Source organism: Amblyomma mixtum, chromosome 4 (genome assembly GCF_055824585.1).
Source record: "Amblyomma mixtum isolate Tamu chromosome 4, ASM5582458v1, whole genome shotgun sequence".
NCBI classification, from domain to species: Eukaryota; Metazoa; Arthropoda; class Arachnida; order Ixodida; family Ixodidae; genus Amblyomma; species Amblyomma mixtum.
The window spans coordinates 77636618-77654342 of NC_143015.1; the positions used below are offsets into that span (position 1 = coordinate 77636618).

The 17725-nt window shown below is 47.4% G+C and overlaps 1 protein-coding gene across 1 annotated transcript in view; it reads left to right on the forward strand.

Annotated features, from left to right (window-relative positions):
- LOC149347130 (sodium-coupled monocarboxylate transporter 1-like) overlaps window positions 1–17725 on the forward strand; it is a 96045-nt gene that overhangs the window by 24073 nt on the left and 54247 nt on the right. Inside the window, exons 4-8 of the mRNA XM_089586893.1 lie at window positions 231–282; window positions 8788–8855; window positions 11670–11827; window positions 13520–13660; window positions 14588–14717. Coding sequence (XP_089443019.1) covers window positions 231–282; window positions 8788–8855; window positions 11670–11827; window positions 13520–13660; window positions 14588–14717 — 549 coding nt within the window. The remainder of the gene's footprint in view (window positions 1–230; window positions 283–8787; window positions 8856–11669; window positions 11828–13519; window positions 13661–14587; window positions 14718–17725) is intronic.

Sequence of the window (17725 nt, forward strand, 5' to 3'; positions counted from 1 at the left end):
AAGTTAACGCAGTGAATTAACATCTCTCGCGTAATACAGCGGTGCCTAAGATAGGTTTTCAATGAACACAGAACATAATTATGAAATAGCTGCGCGATCCGAGTGACCACGGAACGTCTAACGAGCGTTAGCTTTAATGGCCATAGGGCACTTTGAGAAATGATGGTTTTCTTACATCCTCACAGGACATTTTCAAAAAAAAAAAACATTTCAATCCTATTTTATTCCAGCAAACCCTTGGCGCTGTGGGCATCTTCAGCGCGGCTGTAGGGATCTCAACCAGTAAGTATGTCTAGTCGTGTAATATTCGCGGGGTATTTCGCATTGAGCGGTTTCTTAATTTCTACTATCTCTGTTTAATCAGTGCAAATGACTTAGCGCTAATATTTTTTTTTTAAATCTTCATATACATGGGGCCGCTGCAGTGGCTCAGTGGCTATGGTGCTCGGCTGCTGGCCCGAAAGACGCGGGTTCGATCCCGTCCGCGGCGGTTGAATTTCTTTGGAGGGGAAATTCTAGAGGCCCGTGTACTGTGCGATGTCAGTGCACGTTGAAGAACCCCAGGTGGTCGAAATTTCCGGAGCCCTCCACTACGGCGTCTCTCACAGCCTTAGTCGCTTTGGAATGTTAAACCCCATAAACCAACCAACCATATACATGGGCGCAACTGGGACGAACTGCTGCATTAACGGATTCCTACTTGTCGCTCGCAGAACCCTGTGCATTCCATCGCGGCTATCTTCTCTTTCAGTTACATCATGTTCTTCTTTATCTTCCTATCCTTCAGGTCTCACCTCGATGCCACAGATAACCTGTCCTCCAGCCTGTACCGCCAAATATGCAGTGTTATCAGCATCAACATGAATAAGTGCACTGCAGGACCAAAAAGGACGGACGCTTAAGCACCGCCTTAACGGCATGGCACAATAGCGTATTGGGGTAATTTCCATATATGTAGAAGGTCATTCTCTACTTTATACATTCATAAATTCCTGGGGATCATCTTACCAATACTAGCGCAGTGGCGCCACAGTTAAGCTATGTGCCACTGCCCTGCAATGACAGGCGCTTGTAGCGGTGTGCTTTGTGTGGCCCAGGTTGCTCTTCCCAAGCGAGCAATCATTAACTTAATGATCACCTACCACGGTGGGCAGTTTGCTCACTATCCGGTGGGCAGGTTGTGATGGCGCTTTAACGTCACGTGACCTAAGTGGCCAACTTGCCTCCTGGGTTCCTCTCCTGGCGCCACCTGCCAGTCATGCTCGTGATGTTGTACACACGGCGATACCCGGCATTACCTAGCCCAGTGAATCTATCGCTTCAAAAGCCTGTCCCATATCTCTTCAATTCACCCTGTCCTGTTCCAGATGCGGCCACGTTTTCACCATCAGCATTACTACGCCCACTGCAGGGCAAAGGCCTCTCCCATGTCTCTCCAATTAACCCTGTCCTTCGCCAACTGCGGCCACCACATCCCTGCAAACTTATTAAATCTCATCCGCCCACCTAGCTTGCTTCTATCCCCTGCTACGCTTACCTACTCTTGGAATCCATTCCGTTACCCTTAAGAACAAGCGATTATTTTGCCTTCGCGTTACATGCCCTGCCCAAGCCCATGGCTTCCTCTTGATTTCGACTAGGATGTAATTAAAGGGGCTCCGAAAGCGTCTTTAATAACGTTGCCGTATGCCTGGGATGTTAAAGCACGCCGCTTCACGAATATTCTCTAGCAAAAATTTTTTTAAATGAGCTTTGCAGAAGCTGAGCTATCTGTAGTAAAAATTTTGATTTCAGTGTGTTCGCGCCTTTCCTTCTCCTCTTCTCATTTTTTGCGCGCTGGAAAGTCGGCGCTCCTTCACCGGCCACCTCCGGGGGCGGCACACAGATACTCAGAAACGCGGAAGAATAACTGTGTACTTGAAACGCTTACTTAATAAGTGCCTGAATTTATGTGATTCTCTTACAGTGACAATGGAATCGGGTAGCTTATTCCATAATGCAATGGTGCCGGGTAGGAAAGATTTATTGAATGAGTTTGTGGAGCCGTGTACGCGTTGTAAAGAGTTAAAAAGTCGGCGTCAAGTGCGAAGCGGTGGGTGGAGGAGAGAGTTTCTTAGCTGTGGAAAGTTATAACGCAATTTGTGAAATAAACAAAGTGTAAATAGGAAGACGATCAGCAGCAAAATTACAAAAGCAGCAAAATTTTACGCCGAAGTGCCATGGGCTGGAGGTCAAGGAATGCCTTGATAACAGTTATGCTATGTCGTCTGTCATACTGCGATGTGATAAAAAGGGCCGGGAGATTTTGGATGGCTTCGAGCTGATTGATTAGATAGGTCTGATAGGGGTTCCAGATCATCGAGGCACATTCGAGTTTGGAACGAATGAATTTTTCATAGGCTAGTTTACGGATAGAATGGGGTGAAAAGGCGACGGATCGTCTGATAAAACCAAGCAACTTGTAAGCATCTCTGCGAAATGATATTTTCTCAAGAACTGTACCGCAACAGTGTAATCCCCTTTACACCAGCCATAGCAGGGATATTCAGTGTTTAAGTTTCGCAACAACGACAAAGTACAATATGTACCAGCGATATAAATAAAAACTAATGTAATTTGCATTGTATTTGACAACTGATTGAAATGTGATCCGTTAGGAAAGCACCTCAGTTCAAGATGACCTTTAGGTTTGAGCGCGGTTAAACGCCAAGACTTGGAACAATTTTGGTACAAACATAACAAGACTGCCACAGGTTCCCGAAAAACTTCTCTAATGCTTAGTAATATAAACAAAAGCTTCAGTAAAAGTGTCCCAGTAGTTTTGTTTTCAGAGGACGTCATGGGCTAGACGGCCTCCTTTCAGGTGTCTTTTTTGCCTCTCCGTTCTTGAGTTGTACCTGACTGTAGTCATCTGAAAATAAAACAACTGTAGCACTTCGTACTGGATGCTTTTTGCTTGATAAGCTTTACAGACTTTCTTCTGTGACGGTATAGCAATCAGGTTCTCTTTGTTTAAAAGTGTTCGAAGTCTAGGGGTTAGTTTTAGTTTATGGGGTTTAACGTCCCAAAGCGACTAAGGCTATGAGAGACGCCGTAGTGGAGGGCTCTGGAAATTTCGACCACCTGGGGTTCTTTAACGTGCACTGACATCGCACAGTACATGGGCCTCTAGAATTTCTCCTCCAAAGAAATTCTAGCCGCCGCGGCCGGGATCGAACCCGCGTCTTTTGGGTCCGCAGCCGAGCACCATAACCGCTGAGCCACCGCGGCGGCGAAGTCTAGAGGTTAAACTCCGCCAGAACCTCATCTTAAATGAAGCGGATCAAGGGGAGGACTGGAGTATTTGTCGTAGCCGGTGTAGTCGCTTCGACGGACGCGGCTGTTGCGACGCGCCTCTGTTCTTTCAATCTTTCCCCTCTCCTCTTTCTATCTGCACACGGCAGTAATTGTGGCTCAGCCCGAGCCAGTGGGCAGGCCCGTGCCCTTTTCCTTTCATCCTTCCTTCAGTCGCAACAGCAACAACAAACTAAGGCACTGTCCTACATTTGGATACATTTGAATCGCTTCTGATATGCGATCAAAATTACATTCAAGAGCTGAATTTAATTATATCACTGGTAAATTCGCCACTTTCTGGCAGTTAAATATAAAAACCCAGGCATAACAGTCAATCGGCCCAATATCGGAAAGGGATGGTTTCACTCCGGTTGTTGTTGTTGTGACTGAGAGAAGGATGAAAAGGAAATTGCACGGGCCTGCTTACTGGCTAGAGCCAAGCCACCACCGCTGCCACGTGCAGATAGAGGAGAGTTAAAAGATCAGAGGAAAGAGAAAAAGGAAAGAAAAGACGCGCGCCGCAGCAACAACTGCGTCCGCCGGAGCGGACGCTGAAAAAACAGATAAGCGGCCGAAGCCGCGCTCGCCGAAGCGAGGGCAGATACACTCCGGTCATTTGGATGACTAGTAATGCCAGCCATTGCCAATATTGGAGCCGATTACCTGTGCTACTTGGAAAAGAAACGGAACATGCTTGCCGCGATATACTGCTGTTGAAGTGGTGGTACACTGTTGCGCTGTAGTTTTCGAGGAAATGTTTTTTCGGACTCACTCTTCGGTGAAAAATTGCAATCTCATTGCTACATTCCCTCCTTAACCTGCACCGGGAGAGACAAGTCATCCTCCTGTCCAGCTCACCAGCTGGGCGGTGGATACTATCCCAGACTCCCTACGCACCTATCTGTTTCCCAGACCCACCGCAGTCTCTGATCTATCCCCCTAACCTCCGCCTCGCACCCATTCCACGCAACATGTCCGCACGCACACATGCAGGCCGCCGCCAAGCATACGCGTACAACCACAAGCCACCCTTGAACGCTGCGGCGGTGGCCTACACAGACGCCTGTCTCATGGAAACCGCGGGCTTCACAGCAGCCTTCTTCCTCCACTCTTACCTCTCTACAACCAGCACTCACACAACCGGTCCATAGACCTCCCCACCCTCCACTCTCGCCCTAGAAATACACGGGATCGTCGATGCCATCACACATTTTGCCACCCTACCCCCCCCCCCCCCCCCCCGCATACGTTGTCTATACAAACTCACAGGCAGCTCTGCGTGCCTTTCACGAAAGAGCCCTCCCCCTTCCCTTCCCTACCCGATCGTCCTTAGATGCCACCCTCATAGAGTCAAGCCCACGACCGGTGACCCTTCGGTCGGTCCCTAATCACATGGGCATTCCCGGCAATGAGCTGGCTCACCAGCTTGCCTGCGAAACTGCGCCGAGGATCCAATGGATGAGCCCACCGACGCAGCAGGCGGTCAGGGCTTACAGACATACTGTCGACGAATACTACAGGCAGCAAAAATTGGACTTAGCTGATTTACCACCGTCACACCCCGATCCGTGAAGCTCGCATTCTTCGCCGAATACAGTCTAATCTCCTACGTACACCAGCCAAACTTTATCTGTACCGGCACACTTCCACGCCTCAATGCCCAAATTCTCCTCACACATATGCAGACATAGAACACTGCCTCACACAGTGGCACGCAGCCTTCCAGTCCCCTGCCTATCCTTAACCCCCACCCCCACCGTGGCCCACCTGGCTCGCCTCCCTGGATCTAAAACTGCAACGCGCCCTCGTCGCCTTGGCCCAGGACCTATCTAACAGAAAGGCTGTTTTAATAAAAGTGTCACACCACCACCACCAGTACTACATTTGGAGAGCTGCTCCACTGAATGACGAAAAAAGGGGTGAAGGGCAGCAGACCCTTTGCAAGTCCCTATAGTTGATCGAAGAGGTCGTTCATGCATGCCGCGCGAACGTCACGTGGATTCCTTTTTAATTAAGGCCGATCTCCTAGCTTGGCATAAAAACTCACTACAAACATGAGCCCTCTCTCGATCCAGATAAGTCTTCCGTCGTAAATTACGGACAAAATCCCTTCCCAGAAACAGCCTGCGTCGTTCATGTTTGTTCCCTGTTACCGTGTTTATGCTACGTTCACGTCTCCCTCTGCGAGCTTCGTTTCCAGGACCTAGTGTTTTTTTTTTTTTTTTCTCAGTTGATGGTTCAGGCAGCGGCCGCCTAGGTTTCTGGATATGCGACGAGACTGCAGCGTACTTTGCGCCCGCGCCGAACCTTTACTAAGCACGTCGCACACCTGTGCTCGTTCACCCTGGCGCCTCGTTTAACATGACCGCTAACAGCGAAAAAGAAAAAAATCGCAGTGATCCTTTTTCGAGTACACAGCTCGGCATGCAATTTAAAAAGTGACGGAAATGAAAAAAAGTCACAGGACGGTCGCTCGTGCCAGAGCGACAGAATTTCGCACAGACGTGTTCTGCGCCTTTGATGGTCGGACAGTTCATCGCGGTAGGCGGGAGAACTTCTCTGAAAACAAGTTGACAATGTGGACCAACTTCGGACCTTACACGGAGTGTACAGTGTCAGACGGGGTTATATTTTTCGCCCTCTTATCAGCCTGGGACACGAAAACATGTCTTTCCTGCCGACATCAGTCGTCAGTCCCGTACTAGCCACTCCGGTAGCCTGTTTGGCAGTGAAACCTCAGGAGAAAAAATTCCCTCGCTTATTACATGCTGAACTCTCCAGTTTACGAGATCTTTATGTGCAATAATAGACATCAAAAGCGGCAGAAGTGCATGGACCACCCCCGTCTGTTGGAGTGGGAAAAGCAGATTGATTACTTGATTACTTAATTACTTTGATTACTTTGATTGATTACTTTATTACTTCAGATTACGATTTTCACCACAGCATTACCGCTATCAAGTCATCCATTGCTATCAGCCCACTAGCCCTTAGACGCCAAGTTTCTCGCTTGTGTTTATTGCACAAATTATATCACAACTTTCCTAACCTACGTGAGTCCCTTCTAGTCCTTCCTGTGCGCACGTCATCCCGTTTATTCAACTCCATGAGCATCCAACGTTTACACGGATCAACTAATGCATTTAACAAATCTTTTTTGCCAGCTGCTATTCAAGACTGGAATCGGCTTCCAGAATCTGTTGTCACTGAATGCGATCCAGTAAGGTTTAAAGAACATCAGATGTCTTATCTTGCTGTATGAATTGTTTCAGTTCCCTTTCGTGACTTTATTTCGATTTATGCTTTTGTTGTCTGTTTTTTTTTATTGATTCCTTTTTTTCTCCCCATCAATGTGAGTCATGTTGAATGTACTACTTTCCCTCCCCTTATGTAATACCCCCCAGGGGCCTTTAAGGGTGAAATAAATTATGATGATGATGATGTGCAGGGCGCCGAAGCGATCAGAGTAATGCCTCGTTCGTCCACGCCCGGCACCAACAGCACATGTTATCGACCCAATACTGCAAATGGATGGTTTCACTTTGGGCCTTTGTTGGACCGGTCTTTTCCTGTACGTTTCCAATACTGGGTCGATTAATCGTGCTGCTTGGGGCAGCCTCTACCTAGCCACGCCTATTTGCCAAGCTCTCATACTAAGGATCGGCATTAATGCACAGAAATGCCGGACGTGTAATGCGGCACGTTCGGCGCCTGGCAGCCACCGGCGATAACAAACCATGCCGCTGAACGAGTGTTACTACTTAAGCAACACAGGCAATCTGCCCGATATTGGTAATATATTGGTAATAGTGGTCCTATACAAAGGAGAAGAGTGAAACCATCCCTTTCTTATATTGGGTTGGTTACCTGTTTTGCTTGGGCAGTTACTGAACACTGGGAAAGAATGGGCGACCCTTTCAAGACACCGCACTTCGCGCAGCACAGAATTACGCATGGCCCCAAGATTCAGGACACCACAGTGCGCGCCGCCGACAAGGCGGCTTCGTCGTAAACACCTCACAATGCAAGCAACGCGAACAGAAAAAAATTACACGTCGGAGCCAAGCGAAAGCACAGGCTGGAAACAAGCCGTTTCTCAAGGGACACCGAAACAGCCCGGTTGGTTACACTCTAAACCCGGATTAGCCTGTATAAGAGTTTTTTTATATATAAAAAACGACTATGATGTCCATTAGCGCACTACGTTTTAGGAGCAGGGTATGTTGACAAAGTGCCTGGATAAATTTCGATCACTAAATATAAGGAATCTTTCCTCTTGGCGGCCTAGGCCATATTCCTACATCAAACATGGTAACTTTATGCACTGATTACATTGCTCAAACAATGGGAGGAAGCATTTAAGCGCGTCACCAGAGGTTTCGAGATTAGCGCATTGAAAAAACTTAAAAGACAGTTAAAGTTTTCGTAACTACCAAAACATTCCATGTTTTAAAGAGAGAATACGTTTCCGTTCGTTACCAGCCGTAGGTATTCCGTATTTTTAGTGATGAAAATCTACCCCCACGCCTTGGTCAGAATACCCTGCCCTTAAAAAGAAGTGGCCTAGAAGATAACTTACTCCCTTTTTAATCCCATATTGGCTAATTTAAGTTTGTAGCGGGACAGGCGTTTTCGACTGCCGGCCCCAGTATATTCTACCAGCTGTCATTGAATTAAGCATCTCATTTTCGTAACACTGCCTTCAATTTAATATTACTGTTTTTGTGATTGTTGTTATTGTTACTGAATGTTTTTTTCTTATTTTTTGGAGAATAATTTCTCTGCTGTGTGCTCTACCAGCCAAATGGCCTCAGGGTTGTTTTTGGGCAATCCAAAATAAAGATTAATTGTTTGGTTATTAAACACATACAAACGTTTCTGGATTTTAAGTCGTATTACGATTGTTAGTGCTATATAGGGTTTTTTTAGTTTTGTTTATTACTCTTTAAAGATCCCTTGTAGTACATTATATGAGGGCGTGGAGATAACACAACAAATCTAACTATACATTTTTTACAATGGAGGGCAATGCATAGTTACACTGATGCACGAACTTCCTCGATGGCGGACTTGAATAGTTGATGGTTTGTGATGGCGGCCACTTCAGTCGGGAGGTCATTCCAGTCGCGGGGGGTCTTTAGGAAAAACGATTGCTGTAATGTTGTGGTATTTGACCTAGGTTGTGTTTGATTTGACATCTGTCGCTGTAAGCCTTCTGACGCACCTCAGCAAAGCTTGGGCTTCCCAGATGCGCAGGTTATGCTCCGTTGGAATCACCGGTCGCTCGCAATGCGGGAGATTGTGGCTCCGGCAGAGAACTAGCGGCCCTCTCGACTGTCGCCTTTTTTTTTCATGTCGTTTTTTAATTACTACCACATCTGACAGTCTTTTCCTGCTCCTCAGTGATTCCAAGTGTTTCCTTATTGCCTCTTTGCCGTTTCTGTTTTTCAGTGTTTCCAGTGCCACTCCTGTACTCGAACATAGCCATCGGTCTCGCCGGAACTATTTACACAGCTCTGGTAACGACACTTTCAACATTTTTCATCCCAAATTTCATGAAGAAAGGAATCTAAATATTTACGACTGTGCTCGGAAACATCCATGTCCAATATTGCGGGACAAAAATGTTAAATATTTAGTGTTATTGGTAGTTTTATTAGTAGTGGTAGTGTTATTGCTATTGATACTGTTATGAAAATATTGCATGTAATGGCGCATTCTTTCGATCTGCAGCAAAGTTTTTCTTTTAAACTTTTCCATCGTTCGCATCAAGCAGTTAATACTGCCATAAAAAAGCAATGGGGAACGCTTTTGACGATAGCAAAAAGGTTAATATCAAAAAATGGAAGCCTGCCGATAGGAGATCTGCAGATATATTATTTTTTTAGTGAAATCTTACAATACATTAAAAAATTGCGTTCATAAACTCTTTCTCGTTCTAAAAGGCTTTTGTCCAGAATTTGAGAGAAGCCAACAGCCACAGAAACCAAGGGGAACGGGGGATTTTTAATTAATTTATTTATTTTGTGGTGTTGATATATTCATAATACTGAATATGTTATCGCTTAAAGCTAATTGATTAGAAAAGCAGAAGAAAAAACAACCACATGCCGCCGGTGGGATCCGAACCCACGACCTCCGAATTACGCGTCCGGTGCTCTACCGCTGAGCTACGGCGACGGCTGTCAAACCCTCTGCTTTCGGGGGTATTTATGTTTACAAATAAACTAACCTTGGGAGTGTTCACCAGCGCCACCCACGTTCTTAAGCGGCGGACGTAGCACGTCCTGAGTTACCGCTGATGTGACGTAGAACGTCATCGAACGGCGAGGGTGGAAGCTGTGTGAGAACCCTCTTATGCTTCCTAAGGCATCAAGGCTGCCAGAACCGAGGCCCTCGTTAAGCAATTAAGCAGACAAGGAAAGGGGAATGAGGGGCTCGTTATAAATATGAGAAGCCAACAGCCACAGAAACCAAGGGGAACAGGGGATTTTTAATTAATTTATTTATTTTGTGGTGTTGATATATTTATATTACTGAATATGTTATCGCTTAAAGCTAATTGATTAGAAAAGCAGAAGAAAAAACAACCACATGCCGCCGGTGGGATCCGAACCCACGACCTCCGAATTACGCGTCCGGTGCTCTACCGCTGAGCTACGGCGACGGCTGTCAAACCTTCTGCTTTCGGGGGTATTTATGTTTACAAATAAAATAACCTTGGGAGTGTTCACCAGCGCCACCCACGTTCTTAAGCAGCGGACGTAGCACGTCCTGAGTTACCGCTGATGTGACGTAGAACGTCATCGAACTTCGAGGGTGGAAGCTGTGTGAGAACCCTCTTATGCTTCCTAAGGCATCAAGGCTGTTGGGTATGGGTTTCCGAGTCATGTACTGAAAGTAAAACTAGCGCCATAACATTTTCATTTTACAAACAGGAGCTTTTTTTATATCTTATGTTCCTATCTCTAATGCCACAATACCGTATTGATGAACAGGTAGCAGCCTTGGGCTTGGCATCTACGAAGCGGTCGGGTAGTTTCCATCTCCTGATAACAAACTGTCGCAGAACACGGAGAGAAACGAAAACAGCTGTCTGGCCTTTGCCTCTCCTGGAAGACAACCAGCTCGAGCCCGTATGCGTCGGCGCTATCTCAAAGCAAGGCAATACAGCGTCTTTTTTTTTTAACAATAGCCTCTTTGTTTGTGCCCTGCATTAACAGTTACACACACTATACATTCAGTTCCTCAGGAAGGATCGCTGACTGTGAAAACACCCCTCACATCGTGCCCGTCCATGCAAGCTATCAGGGCGAAAGCACTAATCCGGAGGTTGATAGCCTAGCAAGACTGTCAAATTTATAATAAGGGAGTAATTACTCATTGACATCCACCCGAGCGCAGCCATACGACTACACAGGAATACAATACAGCTTTCTCAGAAACTTCGTACTTAAAGAAAAATTCGTCCTGGTCCGGGGACCGTACATCCATCTAGTAGATTCTATTGTTGCGTCACAGTTTGCTCCAGAGGAACCCCTCGGTATTAAAAGGCGCCGAAGTCCCAGCGTACGCCACCAAAACAACTTGACCTCACACCCCAATGAGCCAACTAAAATCCCTCGAATTTATCTAAATTAAGATCTGCAGCCGAACACGCCTCGTGTCAAACTGTGCATTCCAGAGGGTCGTCTTGATCAACTTCCATCTGCTCCCTCCAGCGGCACTGCCTGCTCCCCGTCGTCTTCTGCGTAGCACAAATCCGTGCTTCCGCACTGATTCGAATGTAGTAAACTCTCTGTAGTTTTTTTGACAGTGAACTGCATATGGTTAACACTCTGGTCGGAATGACTTTTGTAATGTATTGCTGTGGATCGAATGTTGCTTCCTTAACCAGAGAATGAAAAGTTCAAGTGACGACTGCAGTTCAATAGGCTATGTTTCATATTCCTGTTTTCTATGCACATACGCTTTTAGAGCGCAGCTGTTCGGCGCCCGTTCGAGGATTCGCGTCGTAGTCATCGCCGGCGCTGGCGCTGGCGTAGCCGTCGCGTCGTCGGTGTGGCGTTGGTGTAGTCGTGGTCGTCGTAGGCGTAACTCGCCACCTCACAACCGTGACAGGCAGTGGCAGAGCGAAACGCCACCTGCCACCTGCCAAGGCGACAGCGGAGGAATGGATACCCGGAAGGTGGCTGCCATGGGAAAATCCCGGACGGTGGCTAGCAGCGTAACACGCCACCTACCAGCGGTGGCAGGTGCCGTGTGAAGAGCTGCGCTCAAATTTCGCATTACCGGCTACAGTGATCGTCTGCAAACTTTTTTCCGCCCCACAGGGAGGCCTGCGCAGCGTCGTGTGGGCGGACTGCGTCCAGGCTGTGGTGATGCTTGCGTCACCCATAATCATCATCGGGAAAATAATCTACGACTCGCGCAGCGTTGACCCGCCGCTGAGGCCCCTCAGCGATTTCAACGTCACAGACTCCATGTTGAGGTGAGAATCTTCCCGTGCGAGCCGTTATCAACCTTTCGTTACCTGTAAGATTGCATTTATTATGTGAAGCCAAGAAAAAATGCAATATAAATAATTGCCACGAGCAATAAATAAATGCCACGAGCTGCGACGTGGGATAGGGCTGCCCTAGCTGACGTTATCGCGACAAGCCGTGCAACAATACGTGCAATTCCACACAACACGCCCCACCCGTAACAAACACGAAAGGACTATCTTGATGCCACGATGCCGAACAAAAGCATATTCTTGTTCCTTCTTTCCACGCACCATTTCCGAATGGAACCGACTGTCAAGCGATATCACCAACCTGGTATCTTCAGAATCTTTCTTGTCTGCTGTTTCGGCTCATGTATCGCAGTAGCGCGTCTAGTACACAGTGTATTTCGGTTTCTCTTGTTTTTATTCTGTTCACTTAGTCTGTTTGACGTCGGATGATTTGCCTGTACTTTTTTTGCTTCCCGTTGGTCTTATTGAATTTTGTCCTCGTACTGTAATCGCCCTTTCTTCTTGCTGTTATTTTGTTGTTACTACTTTGTAATTTTTTTTTATCTTTGCGCACTCCTGCCTTGACCGCCGAAGGGCAGTCGGCAGTATTTATGAAATAAATAAATAAATAAAACAAAAAACATCACGTGACCTCTCTATGCCTGCAGCGCAGAATTGTACGATCGCGACCACATCCTTGTAATGCTTTTCGACACCTACCGGGAAAAGGCGAAAGGTTTCGATAGGCAGAAAAGTTGGGTTGGAAAAGTTGGAAAAGTTGGGTTGGAAAAGGTTGGAAAAGAGAAAACACACTTAAGCTCCCCTTAAGGATATGACGCGATAGTAGGGCTAACGGGTTATTGCCAGGCACGTGTCTAAGAAGGGAAAAGGCATGCCCCCCCCCCCCCCCCCCCCGCAGCTCTCTCAAATGTTTCTCTGACCATCCCCTTCAGCCCTCCCCCGCCCCCTTCCCCCTGTACAAAAAAAAATTTCTTGGGCCCCTCCCGATTTGCATTGCCGAACTTTATTTGTCCACCAGATGTAGGGAAGGTTTTAGCCTAGAAGGCAACCAGCAGTCCTGGGACCCTAGCGGCGACATCGGGCACTTGCACGACCTTCAGTTCAATCTGAGGATCGCAGCTGAGGAGTCAGACCTCCCATTGGTACAAATATTTTGTTCTTCTTCCCTCAGAGGGAGCCTGATAGCATTCCCAGAAGATGTGGTTGAGATTAGCTCTGGCCCTACATTGTTTGCACTGGCTAGAGTACTGAGTCGGGTAGTAGAGGCGACACGACACCGGACTTGGAAGCGAGTTGGTTTGCAGGCGACGCTAAGTGGCGGCTTGGCTCTTGTTTAGGGATGTATCGACTGGAGGATATTTAACCCACCCTAGTATATTGTGCTGTGTGATAGTGTTTCCATCACTATAATCGAGCAGTTAATTCTCCCATAGAAAAAAAAAATGGGGAACGGTTTTGACGATAGCAAAATCGTGAATACAAAAAAAGGCAAACCTGCCGACGATGTATCTGCAGATGTATTGATAGTTAAAGTGAAATCTTACAATATATGCGCTCATAAACATTTCCCCGTTAAAAAATGCTTTTTTCCAGAATTGCTGGGTATGCCTAATCTCACATCAACTGCCGCCCCTTCTGACTATTTACCTTTACCTTAACACGCAGAACCGAATTCGACCTGACCAGTGACGAGAACGTTTGGAGTGGCCTGGCTGGGACGCTGCCTTTCTGTCTCGTGCGCGTAGGATTCGACCAGATGCCGGTGCAGAGGTTCATGGCAGCGAAGACGTTGCGACAGGCACAATGGCACGTATGACCCTTCTTAATTAATGCGAAAGCATTATTTAGCAATGTTTACTGTTTCGTGTCAGATGAAAGTGGACGCAAAAGATGTCTGCAGGCCTTGCGGTGTTCGATAAATAGATAGGTGTAAAATAATTATTTATAAGATAGAGGATGACAAAATGACGCTGCGCGCCTAATTGTGTTTATATGGGGCAATCGGTTAATTAATTAGAGGCAAACATCAATAAGCCGTCGAAATAGCCACGTTAGTATATATAGCGGGTGGACGTCAAAACATCTTTGAACGTCAAAATTTATTTATTTATTCAAGCTACCCCTAAAGGCCTTCCAGAAGAGAGTATTACATGGGGGGGGGGGGGGAGGTACAATCATATAAGTAATCGCGATACATTTTAACAAATAAGTGTAGCAAAAAAGTTAAAACATAAGGCATCATCGCAAAGGAAAAATGAACACTAACAAAAACAGCAAACTTTTACATTGTGGGAAAACACGCAACCAAGCCGGATGAACGTTTCAAAATGGTCTAAAAGGTGAGATCAAACAAAAAAGCTATGGTTGATATGGAGTAATTAGAGGCGAAAAGTCAATTAGTCCTAAAAATAGCCATGGACGTCGATATAGTGGGAGGACGTCAAAACAGCCTCGGATGTCGAAATACTTTAAAACGAAAAAGAAAGGCTAAAAAAGAGTAGACCATTTCCAAGTGAAGCACAGCGAGGCAGAGTCCCAAGTGAAGCAAAAAGTGGCGACAAGTGGGGAACAGGAGTCAGTGCTTTCGTTTTCCCCCAATGCGGATCGCCGCAGTGATCTCTAACTTTTTTTCACGCGTTTTCTTTTTTCGACATATGAAAAATCTCAGGTAGTTTTGTTTTGCTTATTTTGCTATAACACCTTGGTTTGATATAACCCTGTTTTGCTAAACAGGGTTGCCGTCGCCGGCGCATCCAGCGTCCTCTCATTCTTTGCCCTGGTGATACTTGGAGCCGTGGCCATGTTATACTGGTACAGAGACTGCGACCCCCTCCTTGCCGGCGCCATTACTACTTACGACCAGGTAATGGCCCCTTACGAGTCTCATGCAATAGTATGCAAGTGGCAGGTACTTTGCAAAGAGGCCAGATACCGGGTAGTATCAATCAGGACGAGCCACCAACAGTGAATCAGGGCGACAGAGAAAATCGCTCGTTTCATGAACGCATACCGCACCATGAACGCCTTACGCACGACCAATCTGCGCATGCGCAAAATCCCATTGTCGATTGGTGGAAACTGTTTACATGAAAACTATTTATGGCATTGAGGCCGCCGCGGTGGCTTAGTGGTTGTGGGGCTCGGCTGCTGATCCGAAAGACGCGGGTTCGATCCCGGCCGCGGCGGTCGAATTTCGATGGAGGCGAAATTTTAGAGGTCCGTGCACTGTGCGATGTCAGTGCACGTTAAAGAACCCCAGGTGGTCGAAATTTCCGCAGCCCTTGACTACGGCGTCCCTCATAGCCTGAGTCACTTTGGGACGTTAAGCCCCAGTAAACCAATAAACGAAACCTATTTACGGCGATATTCTGCGGGGCTTCAGTAGGAAACACACTGAAAATGGTTAAAATGGCATCCCCGATTACAAGTCGATGAAAGCAGTAAACAGGGTCCGCGACGATGACCTATTTCCGGAGCCATGCCCACCAACTCTGGACAAAACCATTCTTCAGCGGGAAAGAGCTTATGAACGAATTTTTTCATATATTGTAAGATTTCACTGTACCGTTTCATATAGCCGCAGATCTCCAGTCAGCAGGTGCATTTTTTTTTGCTGTCAATGTTTTTGCGATCGTCAAGAGCGTTCCCCATGGGTTTTCTACGGCCGCCTCCACTGCTCGATGCGACCGATGGACTTTAAAAAAGATTTTGCGACACATGCGAAAAATTAACCATTACAATATTCCAATATTCAATTTTTTTTGGTCCAAGAATGTTGTGCATACGGCACGAAAGGAAGCGCTGTCCCTCGCCGCGCCCGTCACTGAGCGAACCAACCCCGAGCGAGCGACATCCGCACGGCAGTGGGCGAGGCGACACAAGGGGGTCACCGGTACACAGCTGGCGGAGTTGCACTACAGGGACACGACTATTCTTTTTCCATTATTTTGCTAAGGGAAGTGTTCTCGTTCTTTGCTTGTATATACGCAGCTTCGCTTCAGCGCGAGCGTTGACCTTGAGACAGTGTTCGCTCTAATTTTGCACTTCGTTTGCTCGTCAAAGTACAGATCGAGAGCTCCAACTCACGTCTGTACATCGCGACGTGAACTCGATACCAATCGACACCTTTAGCCTACTGCGTCCTGCGTTGCCGTTACCGGAGTACCAGGTGTCCGCCCACCGCCAGTGCGCACGCGTTGATTGGTCTCGATGTGACAGGCGTCCGCGCAGTTGCCGGGTACGTGGCGCCCCACACGGTGATCTGCGCATGCACACTGACGGTGCGCAGGCTGCCAGTGCTCCGGTAATGGTAGTGGTAGCTCGGTACACGGTATGCTGAAGGTGTCCAATGAGTCGCGGCGTACCCTCGCAGGCGCTACGGAGCGAGTAGTGCACGCGGTCTCATGTTCTTGCTTTCACTTGCTGGCACTCAAATTCATGAGAGTGAAACTGATGAAGTGAAATTTACCGATCGGGTCCAGTGTGTAAACAACCAGCCCTGCCGGCAAGTCAACTCTGCCTTTCTCGCCGCTTTACTGTCTTTTTTCATGCCCGCCAGCTCATATGTCTTCGAATAGGCTCGGCTCTCGCCGCTCTGGTCTCTTCGCTGTGAAGTTTCGTATTGGGGATCGTGAAACACGAGCGTTCAGTATGAACAAGCACCAATGAAAAAATTTAAAATGCTGAAGGGAAAAATAAAATGCCAGCGCTTTAGTTAAAGCTTGGGTTACGACAAGGTACAGTTTTCCGAGCATTGCGGTTGGATTGCGGCCGCAGTTACAGTGACCAGCCACAATTATCACCGCAGCCGTTCAATTAAAACCAAGGAAAGGTGTAACGGCACCTAACTCACACCTGGAAAAAAGAAGTCTTCTCCCTGGAAATGCCACGAACAAGCGACCATCGACGATGTGACTGGCTTGCCAAACCGCAGTTTCTGCCGTCAAAGCTGCCGTCTCTTCGGGCTACTTGAAATGAAATGATACCCTTTACCAAAATTTCTTTTGACAGTCTACAGACTGTTCGTACACTTTTGTCTGTGAAGTCTATGGACTTGCTGCAGACAAACCCTATAGATAGTCTATAGACAATGTATAGTTTATGGCCATACACTTTTAGTAGTAGCCGCCGCGGTGGCTCAGTGGTTATGGTGCTCGGCTGCTGACCCGAAAGACGCGGGTTCGATCCCGGCCGCGGCGGTTGAATTTCTTTGGAGGAGAAATTCTAGAGGCCCGTGTACTGTGCGATGTCAGTGCACCTTAAAGAACCCCAGGTGGTCGAAATTTCCGGAGCCCTCCACTACGGCGTCTCTCATAGCCTGAGTCGCTTTGGGACGTTAAACCCAGTGAAGTTCGCGGTGCTGTAGTTTGTTTACCGCATCCGGTCGCGTAGTGGAATGCCCATTATGTGCTTTTCTTGGGCCCTCCGCACAACCGCACAGAAAGGGGTCAGTGAACCCAGCGGGAGAAGGGAGGCGCCGAATGGCGGGGGTTTACAGGAGACGTCAAACTCCCCTCATGGACGGAGTCGTTAGGTGGCATCCTGTGTGCACGTGTGTACGGCGAGGCAAACCCGCGTCCCAGTGCGTGGCTTTGTGCCATGTCTCCAGCGGCGTGCTTTGACCTATTGTCACGCTAGCTGCAGGCATGAGGAGCGACGACGAGAAACAGATGAGTTGAAATGGCGTTCCTCGAACTTGGCGGCAACCGGACGTTGGGAAAGCGAGTGTTCGCGAAGCTCGCAGCGGGAAAGCATAATTATCCGAAATCGTGATGGTGGAAAGTGTGCATATGTGTACAGTGTCGCGATGAGTTACCTTCTTTCCCCAATCATTCATTGGTTGTGTTATTCTTTCCCCAATTGCTGATTGGT